The sequence below is a fragment of the Hermetia illucens genome, chromosome 4, assembly GCF_905115235.1.
Source record: "Hermetia illucens chromosome 4, iHerIll2.2.curated.20191125, whole genome shotgun sequence".
Lineage (NCBI taxonomy): Eukaryota > Metazoa > Arthropoda > Insecta > Diptera > Stratiomyidae > Hermetia > Hermetia illucens.
Window position 1 is genome coordinate 159,682,811 of NC_051852.1, and position 24,232 is coordinate 159,707,042.

The window sequence follows — 24,232 nt, forward strand, 5'->3', positions numbered from 1 at the left end:
GGATATCCGCAATCAATATGGGATTGCACCGATCCTGGAAAAACTGCGAGAGAAGCATCTTCGATAGTATGGCCGCGTAATTCACGCTAACGAGAATTCACTTGCGAAGAGTGTTCTGATGAGGCATTTGATAAGGTCAAATGAAGAAACCGATCACGACGAGCCGACCCCGCTTGTAAACGGCACAAAGACTGAAGAAAAAGAAGGAAAAAAGATACTATAAAATTTGCTAGAAATGACCCTATGATAATTAACAAAGCCCATGGCGAACTACATTATGAAATTGCTTCACGCATTAACGCAACCTGGATGAAGTAGCGTTCAACAACTGGTGTTCTTTGTGAACGGCGTATCAACGAACGTTTGCCTCGTCGCCCTGTATGGCTCTGAGTGTTAGCCGACTGTAGAAGACAATGAACGGCGACTCATGGTACTAGAAATAAAGATGTTGCGTAGCACCAGTGGTACAACACGACATGATCACGGCAGGATATTGGCGATCGATATGGGGTTGCACTGATCTTGGGAAAACTGCAAAGGGGGCATCTTCGATGCTATGATCACATAATCCGCGCTCTTTTGCCAAGATTGGTCTGAACAGCGAAATCGATTGGAAACGACCAAAAGACCGGTCGAACAACGGTTGCTTGATACGCTGGACGATTATTTGAAAACCTCACCTGCATTGAAATCCAGGCTTTGACAGTGCAAAATGGAACAACTGGTCAAGACGAACCGACACCGCCTCTGAACGAAGGATTAAGAAAAAGCAAAATGTTATAGTAGATCAAACATGTCAGTTTCGAGTAAATCTACTACAACCTACCACTTGGAATGTTAATATCATGCTAAAGCAAATAGTGTGAGATACTAAATCTATATATATACATTATGAATTACCTAAAGATAGAACTATCGTATATCAAAATGTCCATAAATACGGAGTACATAAAATTGTTCATACCTGAAGCGTCAAACTTCCGATTTTCCACTCGACCTCCTCCTGATTTCCCACGAAGAACTCCGCGTGGACAAATAGGGATCTCCATTTTTCAGGACTTGAATGGTAGAAAAGTAGGGGAGAAACCCCATAAACCAAGCCGATTCCATCTGAGGTAAAGATAAGTGTCAGTTAAGAATTTTTGAATTTTATACATTGCGCCACTACCCTATCTCGATTGTGGCATCCACGTTTGCGAGAACCTACGTAGCTTCACTTTGCATCATCGAAGGAAGTGGACGATTTTTCACATTTGCAACGGAGGGGAAAAGTATTGAAATTCCTAAAAGTAAATAACATTATTCACCCTTTGAAAGCATATCAACAATTTCACAGCTTAGATTTACCTTTCAATTCAAAATGGAGTACTTACTGAAACCATCACAATTTCTAATAATAATAGGCTTCGCACCAAATTTTCAGAAATTTTAGGACTTGTCCTCATAGTTTAAACTTTTCTAGTGATTTATATTTTAATGAATAAAACGAAAAGGTCTTAGATAATTTATAAACAAACGTTTCAAATGAATTTACTTTATTACTCTCAAATTTTTGCTACATATGAAAAAGGGGATCTACTTAACATTTTATGCGTTAGATTCGACCCAGGATTTGAAGTGAGCGACGTTGGTGTAGACACCTGGGTATCCACTACGAGCGCAGCCATTTCCCCATGAGACAACACCAACCAATTTTCCCCCAGAGATCAATGGGCCACCAGAGTCGCCTTGGCAAGAGTCCTTTCCACCATTAGTCACACCAGCACACAGCATAGCAGAAGTGATCTTTCCACTTCCGTACTTGGATGAGCATTGACTGTTACTAATGACATTGACGGTAACAACTTGAAGGGTAGCAGCAGCAGAACCTCCTTCCTTGGTGGTACCCCATCCAGTAACGGTCACAGCGGTTCCAGCAGCTGGAGCTGAGCTGGTAAGAGCGATTGGTTTAATAGATGCTGAGTAGGTGAATGAACTTGCGAGGATCAAGAGAGAAATATCGTTGTTGGTTGTAGAGGCACTGTAACTTGGATGTTGACGAATGCTGGATACTTTACGAGAAACTCCTCCAGAAGTACGAGAACTGGTTCCGGCAACGACGGTGAGAGAAGATGCCGATTGTCCGTGGGTGCAGTGAGCGGCGGTGATAACTACATTTGGTTTGTAGATGGAACCACCACAAATGTGACTACCACTCTTCCTCAAAGAAACTTGATGAGGATAGCTTTCAATGTTGGTGGCTTTGCCTCCAACAATGCGGCCATCCAAATCTGGGACGACTCCTCCTGAAACACAGGCCAACAAGGCGGTTAACACTACGAAACGGAACATCTCGAGTACTTGTCGAATGAAGCCTGACCACCCCCTTTTATATGTAGATCTGCTGAGGTCTGGTGATGTCTAAAACTACTTTTTGATAGATAGGGTATCATCATATCGATGAGATTAGATTTCTACTAGCATAACTTATTAGCAAACAAATTACTTTTGAAAATTATTCTTATCTTAATATTGCTAATGATATTTTTAATATACTATATTCTGATCGTTGAGATTTTGGCCCCAAATGCTAAATAGGAATGCCGACTTGCTATTTCGTTAATCAAATACATCACTTGACCTCCTCGTGTATGAGGCGAGGTATTAGCAAGGGATGAAAAGCGATTAAGTATATTATTTTTTTTAATGTTTGATGTTCCCCCGGTGATTAGTTTGAATTAGCTTGAAAATGCTATTCCAATGGAATATTCCTACAAGATTTAATTGGCGAAGCAGAAAAAGCTAATATAAAAAATTTAAGTGAAGAAGTCGCATTGGTAACAAACATTAATAATAAATAACTTCTTTTAGCATTTTTTAACCTCCGAGTACATGGCAAGTCGCAAAAAGTGCAGGCTGCCTTCGAGGTCTTCTCTTACCTTGGAGGACCAAAAAATCAATAGTACAATTCCACAACTTGTTGCCAAACCCACCGAAAGAGGTCTTCAGTAAGCCGTATCAGAAGGCTAAGCTTCGAAAAAATGTCCTCCCAGTCCGTTTGCCTCGCCGAACTTGAATGAATCTCAGAATTTAATGCTTTTTTATCCAAATGTTAGGTTTCTAAGGCTCCAGTTGTCGAGTTTCAGGTTATCTGCTGGAATGTGGGCGGTAGAACAAGGTTTACTCTGTTGTGATAGAAACTGTGCTGTGCGGACGTACCCTAATATCTCTTAAACCCCTCTCCGCGCCAAAATCATCTTTCCCTCCTCATACTCCTCCTCCTACCTCAGCTCCCTCCTCTGTGCGAAAATTTCTTCGACAGATAATCAGAAGTCCTAACCGTTATGTTCCTTTCCCTTCCTTTCATCCGGTGTGTTTTAATCTTCCTATGCTCTCTTGGCCTACTACTCCTTGCCTTCTTTCCTCCATAATAACTCTATCCACACCTCCTTTTTTGTTATCCACTTTCATGAAGACCTGTGTCGCCCTCAAATTTAGCCTTCCTTGAAATCACTTAAATGGCACACTTCAGCTTGTCCTTTCTAACCTTCCAATGTGTTGTTTTTCCCAATCCCCTCTTACCCTCCCTTGCGTTGCAACTGACGGCCATCATCCAGCCCTCGAATTTGATGCTCTGATCTCCCGACTCCACTCCCCTGTCGTGCATAAGCCTGCTAAGATTAACTTCCTTAAAACGAACTTCGAAAACCTGAACTCGACTCTGGCAACAATCAACTAGGCTCCTCTATTCTTTCCATTAATGACCAAGCACTCAACACCTTCTACACAATTTTATCAGATCCAAGTTATGCCGCCTTCTATCCAAAGTCCGTGCAATCTTACACATTCTGGTTCCCTACAGAAGTCCACAAAAAAACTTCATCAAAAACGCATTGTGAGAAGTCCCTGTCCTGCGCAGATGGCCAATACCCTGTCCTAATATAGGGCTGATGTAACAGCGTTGCAGGAGATGCGTTCGACCGGGCCCGGCTTCCTGGAGAAGAGTCACTACACCATATATTATAGTGGTATCATGTTAATGAGCACCATCTATAAGATATTCTCCGCTTGCAAGGCCGGATAGCCCCATAAGCCCAAAACATCATTGGCCCATACCAAGGAGGCTTCACTCCAAGCAAATCAGTAACAGATTTTCTCTTTGCAGCCAGCGATAAAAAACTGTCGGAATAATAGATATCAGTTGCACCATCTTCTCATCGAATTTAAAGCCGCCTATGATAGCATAGCCAGGGTAAAACTGTACACGGCCATGAGAGAATTCGGTATCCCGACGAAATTAATAAGACTGACTAGGCTAAAGCTGACCAATGTGCGAGGCCAGACAAAAGCAGCAGGATCACTCTTAAGACAATTCCACATCAACAGCGGTCTACGGCAAGGGGATGAACTATCATATTCTTTTTCTTTTTCTTCAGCCTTTGTCCCGGTCACAAGCGGGGTCGGCTCGTCGTGATCGGCTTCGCCATCTGGCTCTATCGAATGCCTGATCTGGGTGCAATCTCGAGGCTTTCAAATCCCCATCTAGCGTATGAAGCCACCGTTGTTTAGGTCTGCCTTTTGGTCGTTTACCATCGACTTCGATGTTCAGACCAATCTTGGCAAGTGAATTCTCGTTGGCACGAATTGCGTGACCATACCATCGAAGACGCCTCTCTCGCAACTATTCGACGATCGGTGCAACCCCATAACGATCGCGGATATCCTCATTTCGGATGTGATCTAAACGTGTGACGCCACTAGTCCAACGTAGCATCTTCGTCTCCACCACCACAAGTCGCCGTTCATTGTCTTTTATAGTCGGCCAACACTCAGAACCATAGAGAGCGACTGGACGGACGACATTGCGGTAAATTTTAGATTTGAGACGTTCGTTGATATGTCGATCAGAAAGAACACCAGTTGTGGAACGCCACTTCATCCAGGTTGCGTTATTGCGTGAAGCAATTTCATAACGCAATTCTCCATTGGCTGATAGCGTTGACTCGAGGGATTTAAATCGCTCAGTTCTGGGCAGATCACTGCCGCTAACAGTGATTGTGCCTGTTTCATTGGGATCGGTCGCCAAAAATTCAATTTTGTTTAGATTCAATCTGGGACCGTGTTTCATAAGACGATCATTCCATTTTTGGATAAGTTGCTCGAGATCATTTTTGCTATCAGATGCTAGGAAAACATCATCTGCATAAAGCAGTGTATAGGGCGCTGGACGTTGGATATCCCGTGTGACGGTGTCCATAACAAGAACAAAAAGGAGTGGTGAGAGGGCGCTTCCTTGATGAACACCAACAGAGACACGAAGCGGTTTTTATACACCCATCATACTTCGAACTTTACTTTTCGGATTGTGGTAGAGCAATTGAACCCAGCGCACGAGTTCTTCTGGCACAAAGTGTTGTCGTAAAGCATACCAGATGAGTTCATGTGGCACAGGGTCAAACGCTTTCTCTAGATCCAGAGAGGCAATGTAAAGAGGGCGGTGCTTCTCGCGGTGTTTTTCCATGAGCAACCGCGCAGCGTGTATTATGTCAGTAGTTCCGCAGTTCTTGACAAATCCGACTTGATTCACGGTTATTTCAACGAGCAACGGTATGGGAAAGTAACCGGATCGGACGGTAATTTGAACATTCTGCTGGGCTACCTTTCTTTTTCCATATTGAAACAGTGATACTTTCTTGCCAGTCAGATGGTGTTCTTCCTTCCTGAAAAGAAAAGAAAGAATTCACTGAGCCACAGTGTTGGGTCCCAGCTTTTCGCTTTCCAGAGCTCAGATGCGATGTCGTCAGGTTCTGTTGCTTTCCCCGATTTCATTTGTTTTATTGGCTCCTCGACTTCAGTTGCGCTGACTGGTGGAACTGCTCCAAATGTCGGCAATGATTGTGGAAGTGGAGGATGAGCAAATTCTTCAGTTGAAATCTGCTCGAAGTATTCTCGCCATCTATCCGTCGCGGCTCGAAGATCAGTAAGCAATCGATGCGATCAGCTGATATAATGGTGAGCTTCATCAGCCGATCATCAAATCGTTCGACTTCTTTAATGGCATCACGGAAACCCTCTGAGATGGCAATGCCAACACCATATTGAGTGTGTGGGTTACCAAAATAGAGAAGTTTGTAGCCATTTTTACCGCGTTCGCGTTCAATGTCGCAGCTTTTGGAACCAGACCATCGAGTTTCTTGCAGAGCGCAGATGTCAATGCACCTTCTCCGAAGGGCTCTTGCGAGTTCCTCGGTCTTTCCAGTTAGGGTACCAACATTTAGCGTGCAGACACGTATTTGTTTTGCTCGTTGTGTGCGGACTAACTTGTTACGTCTTGATGCCGTCCATGCGTCAAGAACCATTGCCCATTTCTCGACAGGACCGGGGCCCGTCCTGCCGCGTCCACTGAAGTGGACGCCCTAGCATTTCTCCAAGGCTTGTGACTCAATCCGATCATCATGTTTGTAATGACATTGCATGCATTCTCTTGGTCGGCCTGCCCCGCTGTCACCAAGAGAGATCAGATAGGATTTAGCATAGTAGAATAACTCCAACTATACTCTGTTTATCTCTTTCCCTGATCTCAGCATTTTATTTTTGTTTTACTAAGGATAGTACAGAGTACGTTACCTCAAACCCTCCTCTTTTACCTGGGCTTGGGACCAGCATACTATGCTAATACCATGGCGGAGTTAAGGGGATGAACTATAATGCGTCCTCTTTAACCTGGCCCTGGAGAAAGTGATCCGTGATGGTGAGGTAAATGCAAGGGGTAGGATCCTCTTTAAGTCCGCTCAACTACTGGCCTATGCTGACGATATCGACATCATGGGAAAAACGACCCAAGACGTACAGACTGCCTTCATCCAGATCGAGTAGGCGGCGCGAAATCTTGGGCTGACACCAATGACGCTCTGGTCAAACGGAAAGAATGGATGGAACGATGGCGTAGGCCAGGACGCCAAGCAGTTTTGGGATATCGAATAGGTGGACCTCCGGATACCGGAGGTGCAAGTGAAAACAGGCAGGTTCTATGTCAAAGTACCCCACCCATTTTCAGATGTAGTAAGGGTGAAGCGTAACCAGGCGAGGCGCACCACCGCTTGATATTTAAAGAAATATGGTTGATATACGTGCGCAATTTTCATTTATTGTTTTTTTTTTCTTAATAATTAATCACAATTATGTTTGGGTTTCATCATCCTCCGTAGAGTTGCCTTCTTCGTCACTTCCTGTCGAATCGTCTTCCGAAGATTCCTCGTAGCGCCTATTGACATTGCGGAAAAGTTCATCGTCTTCTTGCTCTAGCTCTCTCTTCTTGGTGAATTTCCTCGGCCAGATTCCTTCCTTTGAAAACTCTTTTACGTGCTCGGCTGTCAAGATTTTACACATTTCTCCCTTGACCTTAACTCCTTCTTCAATAGGTTCGACTAGGACAAAGTCGCCGCGTTTCACCCAAATGGTTTTGCGGAACTTAGTTGGCATCGAAACCAGAAAATGTCCGCCATCTGCGGCCGGTTCGACCTCATGCAGATTGTTTCCTCGACTGCTCACTACTCGGACAATTTGCTGGTTTTCTTTCGGCAGTTCAAAACCATCAGTGAACATTTCCCTCATAACATGTTTACGTTTTGTTACACGCGACATTTTTTACCTGGAGCAGAGAATGTGGTGAAGAAAGTTGCGGTGCTACGGCCCACGTTGCCAGATGCCAGATAGTCAGTAAATACGTATTTCGAGAGCTACTTACTCTCTTCCTCAGTACTTAAGCTACTAAATCATTGGGAAGTTTTTCCTGATTTTTAAATAAAATAAATTAAAGGTCTGTAGGGACAGATTATAAAAAGTTGTTTAAAAGTTAAAGATCCGTATGTGGAGTGGATATCTTTTAGGTACCTTTTAGTGATAAGCGTGGATAGTGTTAAGTTTTAGTGAAGAGTTTTTTCAGCAGAAATCGTAATGGAGACGAGGGCCCAGAAAACGCCAGAGGTCCGATTACTATCCGACCAAACCCAAGAAAGGAGTCTAATCGCCAGTCTGCAACGCAGTCTGGAAGAAATTAACAAGCAGCTAGCCGCTGCAAAAAGTGAGATAGAGGAACAGCGGAACGAGGGTCTGACAGCCCTCATGAAAAGCTTGCAGGAGTCACTAGACCTGCAAAACCAGAAGAAGAAGAAAGAAAACAGGTAGCGTTTACGTATCGAGAGTCCACAAGTGTCGGACTCTGAAAGTAACTCCTCATCGGAAGAGGAGATGTCCACCGACAACACGGACAACACCACCACCGAGGAGGAGGAAGATGTGGACTTTCCACCTCTGCCGCCACCGAAACCAGTGCCAACTCTTCCGGCCCTTTTTAAAAAAAAGTAGTAGTAAAGTCACCGGAAAAGTCAGAGCCTTCAGGACAGGAAACCTGGGAGTGAGAATAACTCCAGAGCAGCCGAGCGACCACCGGAAGATCACCAAATTTTTTAGAGAAAGTGGAATTCAATTCCATACATATCGCCTCCCAGAAGAGAAGAACATCAACATTATAATCCGGGGGCTCGAGGGAATAGCGCCCGAAGATGTGAAAGAAGACCTTGAGGATCAGGGCTTCCATCCTATCGAGTGTTTCTTCATAAAAATGAAGAACGGACCCTCCAGACTATTAAAAGTGTTAATGCCGAAAAATGAAACCGGCATATACAATGTCAAATCGATCTGCCACCTGATTGTGAAAATCGAGTCCCAAAAACCGAGGACTTCGCAATCACAGTGCCATAACTGCCAGCAGTTTGGACACTCTGCGAACAACTGTTTCGCCGACGCATGTTGCGTTAAATGCGAGGAATCGCATCACTTCGAAATCTAACTCTTCTCCACAGGTATCACAGGTAACACAACCAACCAACAAACCGACAGAAAAAACCCCAACAGCACCAAAAACTCCCTCTGCCACAGCGAACCCGAAGCCCGCACAAATGGATCAAGTGCTGAGCAGCATGCAAGCACAGATCCAAATCATGATGGAGTCAATGATGACCAAAATGATTCAAAACCTGTTTAGCTCGCAAATCCCTCTAGGCAACCCAACTAACAATCAGCATGGTAAGCATTAAGCTTAACATTATCTCGTGGAACGCAAATTCCGTAAAAGGAAAAATGGGAGAATTGAAAGAATTCCTTTACGAGGCAGAAGTAGACATACTACTTATCCAGGAAACGTTCCTCAAACCAACAGACCCACTTAAAGTACCCAACTACGAAATATATAGAAACGACCGACTTACTGGCCGTGGAGGAGGAACCGCAGTCCTCATCAAGAGAAACATCGACCATCACCGCCTGGAAACACCAGTCATCACTGGAATGGAAGCTACAGTCATCGAGGCAAGGACAGCACCAACTGATGTAAAAATTATATCAGCCTACCGTCCGCCATCAGCAGATAATTTTTTAGGGGACCTTCAACTGCTACTCAACGAGGACAAACCGACTTTTCTCGCCGGGAATCTGAACGCGCGTCATCGAGACTGGGGAGCAACCCGAAACACCAAAGCGGGGAGAGAACTGCTCACTTTCCTAAACGCAAACGGAGCAACTATTCACGCACCAGAGGAGCCAACACATTATGGACGCAGCACGACCGGCACCATAATCGATGTGGCTCTAACAAAGAATTACAACAACCACATCACAATCAACGTGTTGGATGACCTCTCGTCGGACCACAAACCGGTGCTATTTTCAATATACAACATATATATTGAAAATCCGCCGAAAATGATCAAAAGCACCAACTGGGACACCTACCGCCACATTCCAAGAAAATACACCACAACGACAAAACTGGAAACATCAGAACAGGTAGAGACAGAGATTCAAAACCTAACCGCCCAACTAACTTCAGTCAAACAGGAGAGCTCAATGGAGACAGAAGCAAACGACCAACAATACTACCGGCTCCCAAGAAATATTAAAGAAAGAATAAGGGAGAGAAATCACATCAGAAAAAGAGGAAGAATGACAGGAGATCCCAATCTGAAAAGAGAAGCGAATCGGCTCACTAACGTCATCAGAGATGACGAACAGTGGGAGTACTTCCTCCAAAACTTAGAGCCGGGAAACAACAACTTCTGGCGGCTCAGCAAATATTTTAAAAGAGGCTCACGAAGGCAAATGCCTACAATTCATGGTCTGAATTCTATAAGGATGGAAAGGCCGAAGCGTTCGCGGACTCACTCGAACTCCAGTTCAGGGAGAACACCGCATCGGACGATGAATCTGAAGAAGATTAGGAGTCAGAAACAGAGATGTAGGAGTTCATAGTTCTAACCTTTCCAACAAATTGAAAAAGATTCGTGTTACAGACAGACAGGCAGAAAAACGTTGGGAGAAGTGAGAGTCGTAAGCAATCCTTAGTGTAAACTCCCCTGGGCATTCCAATTGCCGTTCGTTGCTACGAATCAACGTAGAAGAACAAGATGCCAAAGCAAGTCGAAGCATGGAATGTAACAGACGTTCAGACGTCAGTACAAGCTGTAGCTGTTAGTGCTGCTCATTAGCAGAATGACTTATGAAGAATTGCCATTACAAAATATTAATGTGAACCACGCCCTTACAGGTGATAGTATGATTGCGTATACCAGGGCGGACACATTTACAGAGCTGGGAACGAAGATCCAAGAACTAATTGAGTTTGAAAATCCTCGTCATGGTATACATAGACTCATTAAGGAGCAGTTAAGGGTTATCATAGCACTTACATCAAAGCGAGTAATAAAGTGGTAGCAAAAAAAGGCTTCAGAGCGATGAGCCTACATAAGAGCCGCGTAAATCGAGTGAGAAAAGCACTAAAGAAGCTCATCGCTCTTCGAAAAGAAAAAGGAGTTGAGTCCCAAAAATTCACAGGAATGTCACTTCAAGAAAGATCAGTCGTCTTTGCAGCGAAACCAGGTAAGAAAGGGGAGGAACAAAAGTGTCGAAAGCTGGAAAAAAGCGAAAGAGGACCCGACCTGATGCCCTCATTATTACCAACAAAAGCTAGTAGGCTCGGAAATTGTATGCATAGTAAAAACGGGTTCTTCTCTGACAGCTCTAGGGGAGAACGTGACGCACATCAGGTAAACACAGAAAAGCACATTTTTGCTGGAGCATAAACCTGATGAAAATAAGACAGTTGATTTCCAAAAAAAAACCAAGGCAACGCTGAGCGAAAAGACAGAAATAAAAGTAAGTAGAAACTTTGTTAAGATCGAGTGTAAGGATCAGGGCAAGGTTACTACCAAGGTTAAGTAATGCGAAGCTCTACGGTTACAACTGGGTTTGAAATCTGACACCGAGGCAAATATAAAAAGATGAGAAAAGCCCACGGAGACATTCAAATAGCGATAAACTTACCACCCCAAACAGCAACCATCTCCGTAGGTTGAGTTGTCTGTCAACTCCGCGAACAAATACCGCTAAGAAAATGATCCAAATGTTTGGAGTTAGGACACGCAGCTAAAAACTACACCAACCTACATGACAGATCTGACCTATGTCGAAAGCACGGCGGGGTAGGACATTTTGCCAAAAAAAGCGAGAAGAAACTCAACTATATGTTCTTCAAAGGCTCAAATAGGAGTCAGGGATAGTCAACGATCCTTAACGAGTCGCTTACAATACGGGGAGTGGCATCCCCGGAGTGCCCGAGCAAGTAATTCTGGCCTCCTAGCTTGCATAATACCTACGTCGTAGGTAGAGAAGTCGTGAAGAGCGAACTACTAAGGACCGATACACGCCGAAACACACTGGAAGTCACCGGAGTCGACGTCGATGGGGTAGTGTGCATTAGTAGACTGCATTGCCCCAAGCGAGCGCTGATCCGTCCATGAGTTCCGAGGATAGCTGATCGTAGACCAGGCCTCAGGGAACTGGGGTAGGGGCTTCGTCCCCGAGGGTAATTGGAAAGAACTAGAAAGCGGTCAACATGATTCGCATTGTACAAATCAATATGTACCGGAATGCAACCACTCACGAGTTGTTAGCGCAGTTCGCTGTGGAAACCAAAACTGATTTAGTACTCATCAGTGAGCAGTAGCGAAACAAGGACCCAATTTCATTGTTCGGGACGGCACCCTTCTTAGGGTTTTTACCCAAGGCCGAGGGAATGGTTTTGTCTGGATTCGGTGTTCAGGGACAGCGTTTTCCAGTGTCTATGTTATGCCGAATGAGATGATGCCGGTCTTTCGACGCAGGCTTGAAGCTTTCGAAGACGCTATCTTAAGCACAGATGGGCGGATCCTGGTCGGGGTGACTTCAATGCCAGGGCACTTGAATGGAACATGCCTCACACAGACTCTAGAAGAAAAGTAATTCTCGAAATGGCGGCGAGAACAGGATTTGTAGTTTTAAACACCGGATTCACCCCAATGTTCCGGCGCCCAGGTTGCGAGGGAAGCATTCAAAACGTAACATGCATGGAACTTTGAAAAGTGAACACCGGGAGGTTTGTCGAAACTCTTGAAACAGGTTTGGCCGCGCTGGAGGGTACTCCTGGGGGTGGTGGCACAGCAACTGACACTGTCGTAAATTCAATTATGAACTTGACAACGACGGCCTGCGGAGCCTCCGTGTCCCAGACGTGTCAGACCTTTTAAATATTGGTAGACGATGGAAATTGCTGAGCTCTGGAAGGAGTGTCACAGGCTCCGCTGCTTAACACAACGTCTAAACGACCGGGAGGAAACATGTACCATAATGATGGAGTGCAAATCAACCAAAAGGAGCGCAATAAACAAGAGCAAAACTCGCTATTGGCAGAATCTGGTCGACGAGGTGAATGGGGATCCTTGGGGACTCGGTTACAAATTGGTAAGCCGAAAAATCGGGGCTCCCCGGAAACCCTGTTCACTTAGGGTCGAGCAGATGGACCGTACTGTACGGGCACTATTCCTTACGAACCCTGAATGGAATGATGAGGTCGATGCGGAAAGCGCCGAGGACTATCCTCTTTTCTCTATAAAAGAGTTAGAACAACAGTTTTCTCAATGAAAAACACGAAGGTTTCAGGAACCGATGGTATTCCAGCAGAGACATACAAACTAATATGCAAACACCAACCAGACCTACTACTCGGCGCATTCAGCACTTGTCTGAAAGAGGGCGTTTTCCCTGCTCGTTGGAAGGTGGCGAGGCTTGCGCTAATCAGCAAAAGGAAAGGCGACCCCGAGCTGCCGTCTTCAAACCGCCATCAAGCGATCATCTTTCAAATGGGGCGTAGCGCAGAGCTCTAGACATAGTATGAGACTCCAATCCACAATATGACGATCTACGCTACAAGGTTACCAGAAAGAACACTTCAAACCGCAATCATAAGGATCAGACACATGCACTATAAGCGATTCTAAAGGAAAACTGACTCTGATCGTTGGGGTGGTGCATACAAGGCAGTTATGGTCTCGATCAAGGGAACGCGTTCCCACCGATTGCCTCCCCTAAGTCCCTCCCCAAATTAGCGGTAAGAATAGCATCAAAAGCTTTCGCGGAAATATTTATTACTTGCTTGAAAGCAGGTATTATTCCCGCAGAGTGGAAGAAGCAAACATTAATACTCATCCCAAAGGAGAACAAGCCACAAGGCGATCCTTCCTCGTATAAACCAATATGTCTCATCGGCAAACATTTCGAGAAAGTAATCTATGTTGTGGTAGGAAAATGCGGGACTATCACTTGCAGAGCACAAAACAAAACTAGTGTTGTTCACCAAAGCCAGGAAAAATACGTCTACGAAAATAAAAGTCGGAGACCAAATTAGACATTCCCAGCCTGCTCTCAAATTTCTCGGGGTGATTCTGGATTAGGAGTTGACCTTCGAGCAGTATTTGCAACATGCAGCTACAACAGTTGCTCATTGATCGCTAGGCAGCTTCCGAATACAGGAGGCCCAAGGCAAAGCCGTTGGCAACTCATTTCAAATATGGTTACTTCGGCATTATTGTCCGCAGTACCTGTATCGGGAACCGTACTGGGTAAGGTTAACTATAGAAAGCAAAAATAGCAGCGGCATGTCGACTCGATATCCGGCGTTGAAGCATATGCTTATCGATATCTTGGTCGCAGAAGCCCTGCAGATTCATGAACCAAGTTTTCAAACTTGCCCCTTTCGGAGACAAAAGATGAAATGAAAGCAAAAAAGGTCGCTGGACACAGCTTGATACCAAACATCGACAGCTGGATTAGAGGTAGGCATAGTGACATAGGCAATAACGAACTCCCTTTTTAGGTGAACATAATGGCTATTGTGGATAACTTCACCGATCTGGTCCTGATAATTCACATGAAAGAGATGGTTTTTGTGGGTAAAGGTCCCACTGGCAGGAATCAGCGATCGTTTTTGAAGCGTTCCACTTACCATAAAAAAAGGCCGCTGGACAGGCAGACGTTGAACCGATTTAAAGAAGAAAGCTAATAAATCCGCAATTATTAGAAAGGATCAATCCGAACTTTGAGAGGAAGCTCCAAGTAGTTCCTTGAGACCTAAAAACAAAAACAAACAACAAAGAGTAATAAGAAACACGGCTCTACGATCTGGTTTCCGCACGAGAAAACATTCGCATTGTAGGACGTAAAAACAGTTAGCAAATGGGATGAAAATTTCAAGGAATGACAGACAGTGATCCTCTGCTCTAATTCTACTGGAACCATGAGGCTGTCCTTTTAGTGATACTCAAATCAAAGCAACCACGTTATATGAAGGACTTTATTAACCCCTTGGGATACGCTAATTTTAAGTCAGGTTGAATGACGAGCTTAATCTGAAAAAACTGGCTCTATTTTTCCTTTAGAAGATAAGGCAAAGAATTTATGAATGAGCACAACTACACAACTACCGAGGCGTTACTCTTACCAGATAACGCGCCAAGCCATTGTCCTAGTGATAAAGTGAAGAACACTGCCAGATGGTAAACGACGAAAATGCCGGCCGAAACAACGGTGGCTTGATACGCTGAATGGGGATTTAAAAGCCTCACGATTGCATCCAAATCAGGGATTTGACAGAGCCAAATGGAGAAACCGGTCAGGACGAGCCGACCCCGCTGAAGACTGACAGAATGATTGTAGGGTTGTATTTTCGTACCAAGAGTTGATGTTGCAAATCATTTCAATTTTAAAAACGAAGCTCTATTGACGAAACTTACAGCTGCCTGTATCTACTATACCCATACCCCAGGCGATGATTTTCCGGTTCCCCTTTAGAGGTCCCCGTACCCAAAATTATGTTTGCTGTACAACCGAATTAATCCAGAAAAGCCTCCTCGTCCTTCAACTTCAGCAAATTGACCATTGGTTCCTTCTCAAATTTTGCAGGTGTAGAATTGACAGCTCTGAATTTTCGGAGCTGCAATACCGTGGGCTCCTCTGACTCTTAATGTTTTTGAAGTATGATTTCCAGAACTATTGGGCAGCTTTAATTCCCTTTTACCAAGAGTATTACTCCTAGTTTAGCCTAGTTCTCTACAATTAAAAACTCGGAACAAAAAGCTAAAATTTCGTTTTGTTCGATAAAGTTAAGTAAAATAGTGAAAATGTTTAGCTTTATTTCCATGAATCTTTCAATTTATCACGTATCTATGTGCTTTTAGCAGCTCCACTATTTTAATTTAATTTTTTCAACTTTCCTACATACCTACAAGCCTCTTACAATCTTATTAAATCTAATCACCGGGGAGAACATGGGAAATTAAAAAAATAATACCCTTTAATCACTTTTCATCCCTTACTGACACCTGGCGTGACAAACGAAGAAGTCACCTGAGGTGTGATAATCATCGTAGCACCAAGGCAACATTCCCAACTGACATTTTAGATAGAAACTCAGCAGATCACAATGGCGATATTAGAAATACCATTAGCAATATTTAGATAAGAATAATTTTCAAAAGTAATTTGTTTACTAATAAGTTCTTCAAGATAAAATCTAATCTTTCAGATTTAACGATACCCTATCTATTAAAAAGTAGTTAAAAAGTAGTTTTGGACATCACAAGACCCCAGGAAACCTACATATAAAAGGGGGTGACCAGGCTTCATTCAGCAAGTACTCGAGATGTTCCGTTTTGTAGTGTTAACTGCCTTGTTGGCCTGTGTTTCAGGAGGGGTCGTCCCAGATTTGGATGGCCGCATTGTTGGAGGCAAAGCTACCAACATTGAAAGTTATCCTCATCAAGTTTCTTTGAGGAAGAGTGGTAGTCACATTTGTGGAGGTTCCATCTACAAACCAAATGTAGTTATCACCGCTGCTCACTGCACTCACGGACAATCGGCGTCTTCCCTCACCGTTGTTGCCGGTACCAGTTCTCGTACTTCTGGAGGAGTTTCTCGTAAAGTATCCAGCATTCGTCAACATCCAAGCTACAGTGCCTCTACAACCAACAACGATATTTCCCTCTTGATCCTCGCAAGCTCATTCACCTACTCAGCATCTATTAAACCAATCGCTCTTACCAGTTCAGCTCCAGCTGCTGGAACCGCTGTCACCGTTACTGGATGGGGTACTACCAAGGAAGGAGGTTCTGCTGCTGCTACTCTTCAAGTTGTTACCGTCAATGTCATTAGTAACAGTCAATGTTCATCCAAGTACGGAAGTGGAAAGATCACTTCTGCTATGCTGTGTGCTGGTGTTACTAATGGTGGAAAGGACTCTTGCCAAGGAGACTCTGGTGGCCCATTGATCTCTGGAGGAAAATTGGTTGGTGTTGTATCATGGGGAAATGGCTGCGCTCGTAGTGGATATCCAGGTGTCTACACCAACGTTGCTCACTTCAAATCATGGGTCGAATCTAACGCATAAGATATTAAGTCGACTCCCTTCCTTGTATGTAGTATAAATTTGAAAGTAATAAAGTAAATTCATTTAAAGGTATTTGTTTATGAATTATCTTGTTCCCTTGTCAAAATGTAAATCTTCCTTTTCAGGTGGTTCACTTTAGAAAACCTTTAGGAAAGTACAATTCAAACGTAATACAAATCACTTTATACTGCGGTGTCAACAAAGTGTGACCTGAAGTGGCCTCTGTCTACCTCTACCTCCCCATGTATCAGTCACCAGTCCATGTCGAATAGTATCACTCATTTCTTGGTTGGGAAGGGGCAACTCGCTGAAATTAAGCCAAGAAATATCACGGTAGGGTAGACGCTTCATAAACCACACCTCACGGATATCTAAGAAAAAGGAAGCATCGGTCGAAGGTGTGATCCCTCATTTACGGCATTCTAATTTGCGATTCCTTTAGCTGCAATCCATTGCGTAACTCGTGGTAAGCAGGAATTATTTACCTAAGCTGAAGTCAACTTCTGGCTAATGATGAAGATATTAAATTTGGTGCATTTTTTCTTAATAGATCCTTGGTAGCGAAAATGCCACTAGTGATGTCGTTCTGATACCACGTTCACCGGGTCGACTATGATGGAATTAATTTCATTTTCCGTATTTTTCACTTTTTTGTTGGACTGGTGCGAAGTACTGCTTGCTTGTTTGTGTAAATACTGATCGGTTGAGTATTGCCCTATAAGCTGGGTCTTAAGAATACTCTCAAAATCTCCCCTGCCATAAGATCCATCTAAAAGGGATAGAAATTTATGAGCTAACAACCTGCGTTCGCCCGAGATGGAAATTCTGGGTCTAAGCGAAGTGAGATGGTGGGACTCTGGAGAGTACTCCTCTCCATCTGAGGCCAATGTGCTTTTGTACTCTGGAAAGCCAAGTGTTAATAGACGCAAATTTGATGTCAGGTTGCTTCTGACGGCTACCGCAAGACGTGTTCTCTTGATCCTGTAGCTGATTTCTGACAGATTTCTTTCTGCTAGATTTCGCTCCAAGTCCAAGCATCAACGGAGACTTCCGATATGGTGGAGTTGGAGCAATTAAAGGCTGTTCAGGGCAAACTTTCTAAAGACATTGTGATCATGATGGGTGATCTGAATACCAGGGTAGGATCTGACAATACTTTGCTCGGATTTGTGATGGGTGATGGTGGTAAGTTCGTGGATTTCTGAAACTTCCACCGCCTCGTCATCGGTAGCACATTGTTCACAGAACCTGACATAAAGTCAGTTGAACTTCAACTGACCGAAGCAATCAATTCGCGATGAGCAGTAGATTTAGGAGTTGTCTTCTTGATGTGCGTAACAAGAATCGCTGACATCAACCTCGAAATTGATCACCATCTGATGGTCGTTTGCCTTCGCTTGCGAGCTGCGTCCGCTACTTCTCGCAGGGTTGTGGAGCACCCCCTAAGTTCAACATCGACCACTTGTATGACCCAGCTGTCGCTCGACGGTGGAAGAACTATCTTGCTAATCGGACGGCAAATATACTGAATAACTCACCTGAGAATATCGATGAACTTTGGGCCGCAATAAAAAATGCTCTTTTCTCAGATGTAGCTTAGGACATCGGCCAAGCCCTGAGTCGTCATAAGATCTGGATGACTGCAAAGTTGTGAAGCCGAATCGATTAAAGGAAGGGATTGAAGGCTCTACTGACCACTGCGAGTGATGGCGGGCTTGAGCGCTCGAACTCCGGTACCGAGCGAAATCCCAGGAAATTCAGGGTAGTGTACGCCCTGAAAAAGAGGGAATTTGCTATTGCGCTGGTCAGGGAAGCGAAAGTTGCCGCAGATCGCAATGATTTCAGAACTGCATACCGCGTCACGAAAGAACCTACATGTGGTCACAATTCTTTCGATGATCCTGTGAAGGATGTCAAAGGTTGGCTTCTCATCCACGATGATGATTCACCGCGGCTCTTAATCGTATTGCATCCGATGAAATTCCTCCCCTTATGAATAAAATAGCTAGTCACAGTAACATGCCAATACGGACTGTTTCTCCAGGCGTTATTTATCGCTACACCTGCAGTTACTGCAAATCTGCTGCTTCCACTCATTCAGATATCTTGGGAATGCAAGAACTTTCCCAAAGAGTCGAATAGGGGAGTGATCGTTTAGGTTCCAAAAAAAAACACACGTTGTGAGTGTGACAATTGGAGAGGTACCTGAATGTTCCCTGTTATCGCAAAGATAATAGCTAAAATAATCCTGCAACACATCAAACAACATCTCGAAAGTTTTATCGACAAAAAGCAGCCTGGTTTCCGCCCCGGATCCTCCTGCATTGACCGCATCAATACTCTACTTATCATTTTGGAACATCGCGAAATTCAGATCTTTGCTGCACCTATTCTTCATCGATTTCGAGAAAGCTTTCTATAGGGTGAACCAGTAGTGTTCCTGGAGTGTTCTACGTAGGGGAGGGGACGGCGACATGTCAAATAAACTAATAGCTATTATCAGAGCAATATATGATGGCGCAAAATGTCAAGTTCTGCTCCGAGGTAAAATCTCTAAGGATTTTGAGGCCCAAAGCGGAGCTTGCCAGGGTTGCATCATATCACCGATATCATTTCCTCCTGTTATCGATGACGTTCTTCATGCTGCCTGCTGCGGAGGGAGTGGAGGAATTCAACGGATGACATCTTTCCTCAAACACCTTGACTACGCTGATGATATCTGTTTGCTCTCTCACTGCGTCATGGACCTTGGCCAAATGGCTCTGGATTCGAAAAGAGAGGCAAGTAGAATTGAACTGAAGATAAAGACGTACAAAACCAAGGTTGCCAGTCTGACTGGTCATCGCACTCTTCCAATCTGCATCAACAGACAGAGCATCGAAGGCGTCGATCAATTTGTATATCTAGGAAGAGTGGTTTCACTGAGTAGTTGATGTTTACTCCATGTGACAGCTTGCTTACAAAAGTATCCATTTTACTGGCTTTGTCGAAAGCTTAAGCTCTTTTTAGCTCCTTGGTGGCTCTGTTTAAGTCATTTTTACTTTCGGGCGAACGGGCCCTTTGCCATTCCACCTTGACTTTTTGGTTTGTTTTAAGTTGGTTAAAAATCACACGGTTACAGAAGGGTGAAGCACTATTGTGTGAGAGTAGAATGTGTCCGCTTCTATGTCATCCGCAGATTTGAGTTTGATGTTGGGCCAATGTATGGACTCGAATCTGCTTCTGTACACCGATCACGCTTCGGGGACTGTCAATTTTTCTCTATGAAGTCGTTAGGAAACAAGAAGGCGCCAGGAAAGATAGTATCCCGGCAGAAGTGTCCAAGCTGGTTTTCCATCATCGACCGAACCTACCTTCCTTATCCAGCTCCAAGCGGAGGCGCGAAGCCGCTGACCTCAAAGGGGCAGTACTCGTCGAAATGCTTGGTGCGAGAAATGCCTTTAATTCCACAGTATGGGGAAGGCATTATAGGCACCCTAAATAAAACATTTCACGTGCCTAATTATCTCTTACAGATATTTGGCGATTATCTGAGAAAACAATCTCTGGAACTTTGGGGGGGCTTCTTACGGTAATTTGCTTTAATTCTAAATGCCAAAAGAGTCGCGCCTGATTGGTTATTCAAGTGATGTTGTGGCCCTTGTTGCCGAGGGCACTGTTGAACAGGCGTAAAACAGATTTAGCATACTGATGTGACGTATAAGTTGCTGGAAAAAAACCGAAGTAGTCATCCTGATTAAAGATAATTTCCTCATCCTGTATCCCACATCAAACGGCGAGTAGATTACCGAGTCAAAACCAATGCTTTTTCGAGCAAATCAAAGCAGGAGCGAACAAGGCTGCGGCTAGAGTTTCAACCACAAGTCAGCTGGTAAACACTCCCGCTCCCATATCTAGCAGGTGAATCTTGTACTGGGTGTAGTGCAGTCTGTTCTGCTCTACAGCGCGGAAATATGGGCTAATGCTCTAGGCAGGGAAGTATATCGTATGTGTCTTGCGCAAGTTCAAAGAAGGGAGAAGCGACTGTTTGTTCTGTCTATCGCGCTGGAGCTTCAAGGGGGAGATTCAAGGGGGTGATTGCTCGTGAGGAACGGCAACGTAAATTAAATCGTTGGTGTACCAAAACAAGAGGTTAAAAAACTGCGCAACGTAGGTGCGTAGCAAGATCGAAAGCATGGTGAGCGTGATTGTTTCCTTATCTAGCTCCTACGTTTCCAGTCTTCTTGTCACAAAGAAGATAGACCTCGACCGGCGGAGACCCCAGATAGTAAGGGGTTCCCTAAACTAACAGTTCCCTTCCTTTTCTTCCCTCCCGTAAGTGAAAAGAATTCCCTGATTTGAAGGCTCTGCATGGCGGGAAAGCTCATAATATGGCAAACGGTTCCAGACTAGTTCTTTGAAAACGGGAAAGTATTTAGTTGGTAGTTCGAAGGCGTATCACTACGAAGGTCCAATAGTCTGTGCGATCACCTACCCTAGCCAAAAAAGCGACTGCTACATTGATAAGTTGAAATCTAGGCGTCAAAGAATGGTAAGCTTAGTACTTTAACAAAGTGCCACTAATCAGGAGGAGGGCGAAGTTATAAAGTACTACAAACCTTTCACAGTCTCTAAGACAACACACATCCTTGTAGCCATGCAATGTCAAGTAAGGTGGTGGTGGTGGTTTTACAGTAAGGAGAACTAATTTTTAGGAATTGTACATGAGCTCACACACAATAGTCCTAAAATGCAATTAATAATACATTTTTTGGGTCAACAAATGAAAGATTAACCTATCGTTTTGTTGCTAAGCTTTTATTTTAGAGAATTGGGATTTTTTTATCTGAATACCAATAGCTTTGATGTCATTTTCGATCCGTTTATGCGTTGGCTTCAACCCAGGATTTCAAAGCAGCAACGTTGGAATAAACGCCTGGATATCCCTTGCGAGCACATCCACTTCCCCATGAGACGATACCAACAAGTTTTCCAGCTTGGATCAATGGACCACCAGAATCTCCTTGACATGCGTCCTTACCACCAGCATCAACACCAGCGCACAACATAGCTGTGGTGATCGCGCTGCTTCCGTAAGCCTTAGCGCAGTCAGCGTTGCTAACAACATTTACACTTACGACTTGAAGAGTTGAAGCGGAAGCACCTCCTTCCTTGGTAGCACCCCATCCAGTAACTTCAACGGCGGATCCGACAGCTGGAGCTGAGCTGGCAAGAGCAATAAGTTGAATTGAGCTGGACAAGCTGAATGAACTGGCCAAAATCAAGACAGCGACATCATTATTGATTTTAGAACTGCTGTAGCTTGGATGGACCTTGACCTGGGAGACCTTGATGGAAGTTCCTCCTGAGGTACGGGAACTGGTACCGGCAACAACGGTGAGAACGGAGGCTGAAGTTCCTTGGACGCAATGGGCAGCAGTGACAACAACGTTGGCCTTGTAGAGGGATCCTCCGCAAATGTGGCTACCAGAACGTCTCAAGGAAATCTGATGTGGGTAGCTCTCAATGGTGGTAGCCTTACCGCCAACAATGCGCCCATCCAACAATGGGACAACATCTGCGGCAGCGCAGGCAAGTAGAGCGGTCAATACAACAAAACGGAACATTTTGAATGCAGAATATTGTTTAACGGAGCAGCTATTTATACCATCCCAAGCTCAATAATAAATATATATAATAATAATAATAAAATAAAACATCCTGAATAATCTTATCTAAAATTTATGCCATTAAAAATCTCAAATCTTTGTTTTCATTAAATTGTATTCTTATAGAGGTGAATCCTTCAAATCCCTTAACATATCCAAGTCGGCTTTACAGGTATTAATTTGAAAATGGTGTAATCAAGTCAGGCGATGATGAAAATGTCATTATTATAAAATTTCATTAATATTGATTTATTGTACTTGTACAAAATAAAGATTAAATTATTTTTTGTTATCTCGTCGCAAACATTTGAATTTTGATAAGGGCAAGTATGATTCAACACAATCAATTAAACAGTTTTTATGAATGAATAATATTTCAAATTCGATGCAACATTCATAAAATATTGGAAGCTTCAAAAATAGATAAATCTGAATCTGAAATTCTGACCATTCTTAAATGTAAATCGGAAGTTATGAATGGTCTTAGTTTGTCCTGTTCCAAGTTAATGCAGATTCTACTGAGCACTACCAAAGACAAAGGTAAATGTTTTTAACGAAAGGTGCCTTGCCCCCCTTGAACAATAAAGTCTGGATTGTCAGTAAATATCTAAATATTCTGGAAGGTCAGTAGATACATATCTAAATATTTCGACAAATGGTCAGGCCAAGTGTAGTTAATGGTAGAATTCGTCAAAAACCCAATGGATCCATCACCCCTTCAAGCTGAGTAAGTTGATGATAAAGCCTGCCTTGCTCGACATAAAAATCTAGAACCCATCAACTGATTAGTTTCGAAACTATATCACTAATAAAAACAGTTATCGTAACTCAGATACTGACGAAGCTTTCAATTATCACTGAAAACCCCAAAGACATAGAAAACAGTAAGCACACGAGAGAGAGAGGATTTCCGTGAGAGTTTGAGCAAAGGGTTTCCTAGTGTTATCTCTACGCACATCTAAGGTGACCGTCGTGAGAGATTTGAACGCTCCAGCTTTGCTAAACAGCGATGACGCTATCAAACTCATCTTTCTCATGAAGTCGATATACAGTTAGTTTGGCTCATTTGAACCAAAAATTAAAGCTTCTGAATAGGCGCATACCACAACTTATCTTAATCTTGGCAGTAGCAAGTTATCTAGAAGCTCAATCTCTCATCAGCAATTGCTCTTTTCAGTTCAGGAAGCTTATCTTCTCGGCATAGAAGTATCGCGAAGCCCAACTTTCTTTACGTTTCTAAGATTTCAAACACATATCGTTTGATTTTTCGCCACCGGAAAATCATATGGGGGAGATTTTCGCCCAGTTTCGTAGGACCTATTCCTAGACTGTACTCACATCTTTCATTTTGTTAAAAACTACTGTAAGCCCTTTATTGCTTTATTAGACAATAAAGCACTATTCCTGCAGGGTTACTACCAAATTTCATTATAACTTCTTTTATGAAAAACCTCCAACAACTCTTTGGGGTATTTTTAATTTTTAGCAACTTCTACTGACGACGAAACCCTGCTCAAAAGATTCCGAAGGCGTTTTTGGTTCTCCACCAAAAGCGCGCAATCTTCTTGTAATGGTAGTGCCGATATTTTCATCTTTTCGAAATGTCAGTCTGTAGCTCAGTTTCAGAGTTTTGAAAAATACCTAGAAAGGCACCCTTGCCAAAAAAACTACCTGCGATTTGAAGCGGACTGTATGGGAATCTGAGAATATTTGGGCAGGCCGTAAGGGATTCACGTACAATATCTGCAGCTGACAATATAATTGGAACTAGAACTACCCTTTCGAAACACCA

At 43.6% G+C, this 24,232-nt stretch overlaps 4 protein-coding genes across 4 annotated transcripts; 1 reads left to right on the forward strand and 3 right to left on the reverse strand.

Annotated features, from left to right (window-relative positions):
- Positions 1–1,569: 1,569 nt before the first annotated feature.
- On the reverse strand, positions 1,570–4,251 carry LOC119654140 (trypsin beta-like). Its single transcript, XM_038059304.1, has 3 exons — positions 4,228–4,251; positions 3,598–3,663; positions 1,570–2,400 (listed from the first exon to the last, which is right to left on the reverse strand). The coding sequence occupies exons 1-3, from the start codon at positions 4,249–4,251 to the stop codon at positions 1,588–1,590; spliced, it is 903 nt and encodes a 300-aa protein (XP_037915232.1). The 3' UTR covers positions 1,570–1,587.
- Positions 4,252–7,106: 2,855 nt separating this feature from the next.
- Positions 7,107–7,760, reverse strand: LOC119654751 (probable RNA-binding protein EIF1AD). Its single transcript, XM_038060281.1, has one exon. It carries the CDS (start codon positions 7,621–7,623, stop codon positions 7,159–7,161), a length of 465 nt encoding a protein of 154 aa, XP_037916209.1. The 5' UTR covers positions 7,624–7,760; the 3' UTR covers positions 7,107–7,158.
- An 8,268-nt stretch (positions 7,761–16,028) lies between these two features.
- LOC119654750 (trypsin delta-like) lies at positions 16,029–16,876 on the forward strand. The gene has a single exon (XM_038060280.1). The coding sequence runs from the start codon at positions 16,049–16,051 to the stop codon at positions 16,790–16,792; it is 744 nt and encodes a 247-aa protein (XP_037916208.1). The 5' UTR covers positions 16,029–16,048; the 3' UTR covers positions 16,793–16,876.
- Positions 16,877–21,570: 4,694 nt separating this feature from the next.
- Positions 21,571–22,420, reverse strand: LOC119654742 (trypsin delta-like). Its single transcript, XM_038060273.1, has one exon. It carries the CDS (start codon positions 22,396–22,398, stop codon positions 21,655–21,657), a length of 744 nt encoding a protein of 247 aa, XP_037916201.1. The 5' UTR covers positions 22,399–22,420; the 3' UTR covers positions 21,571–21,654.
- Positions 22,421–24,232: the final 1,812 nt, after the last annotated feature.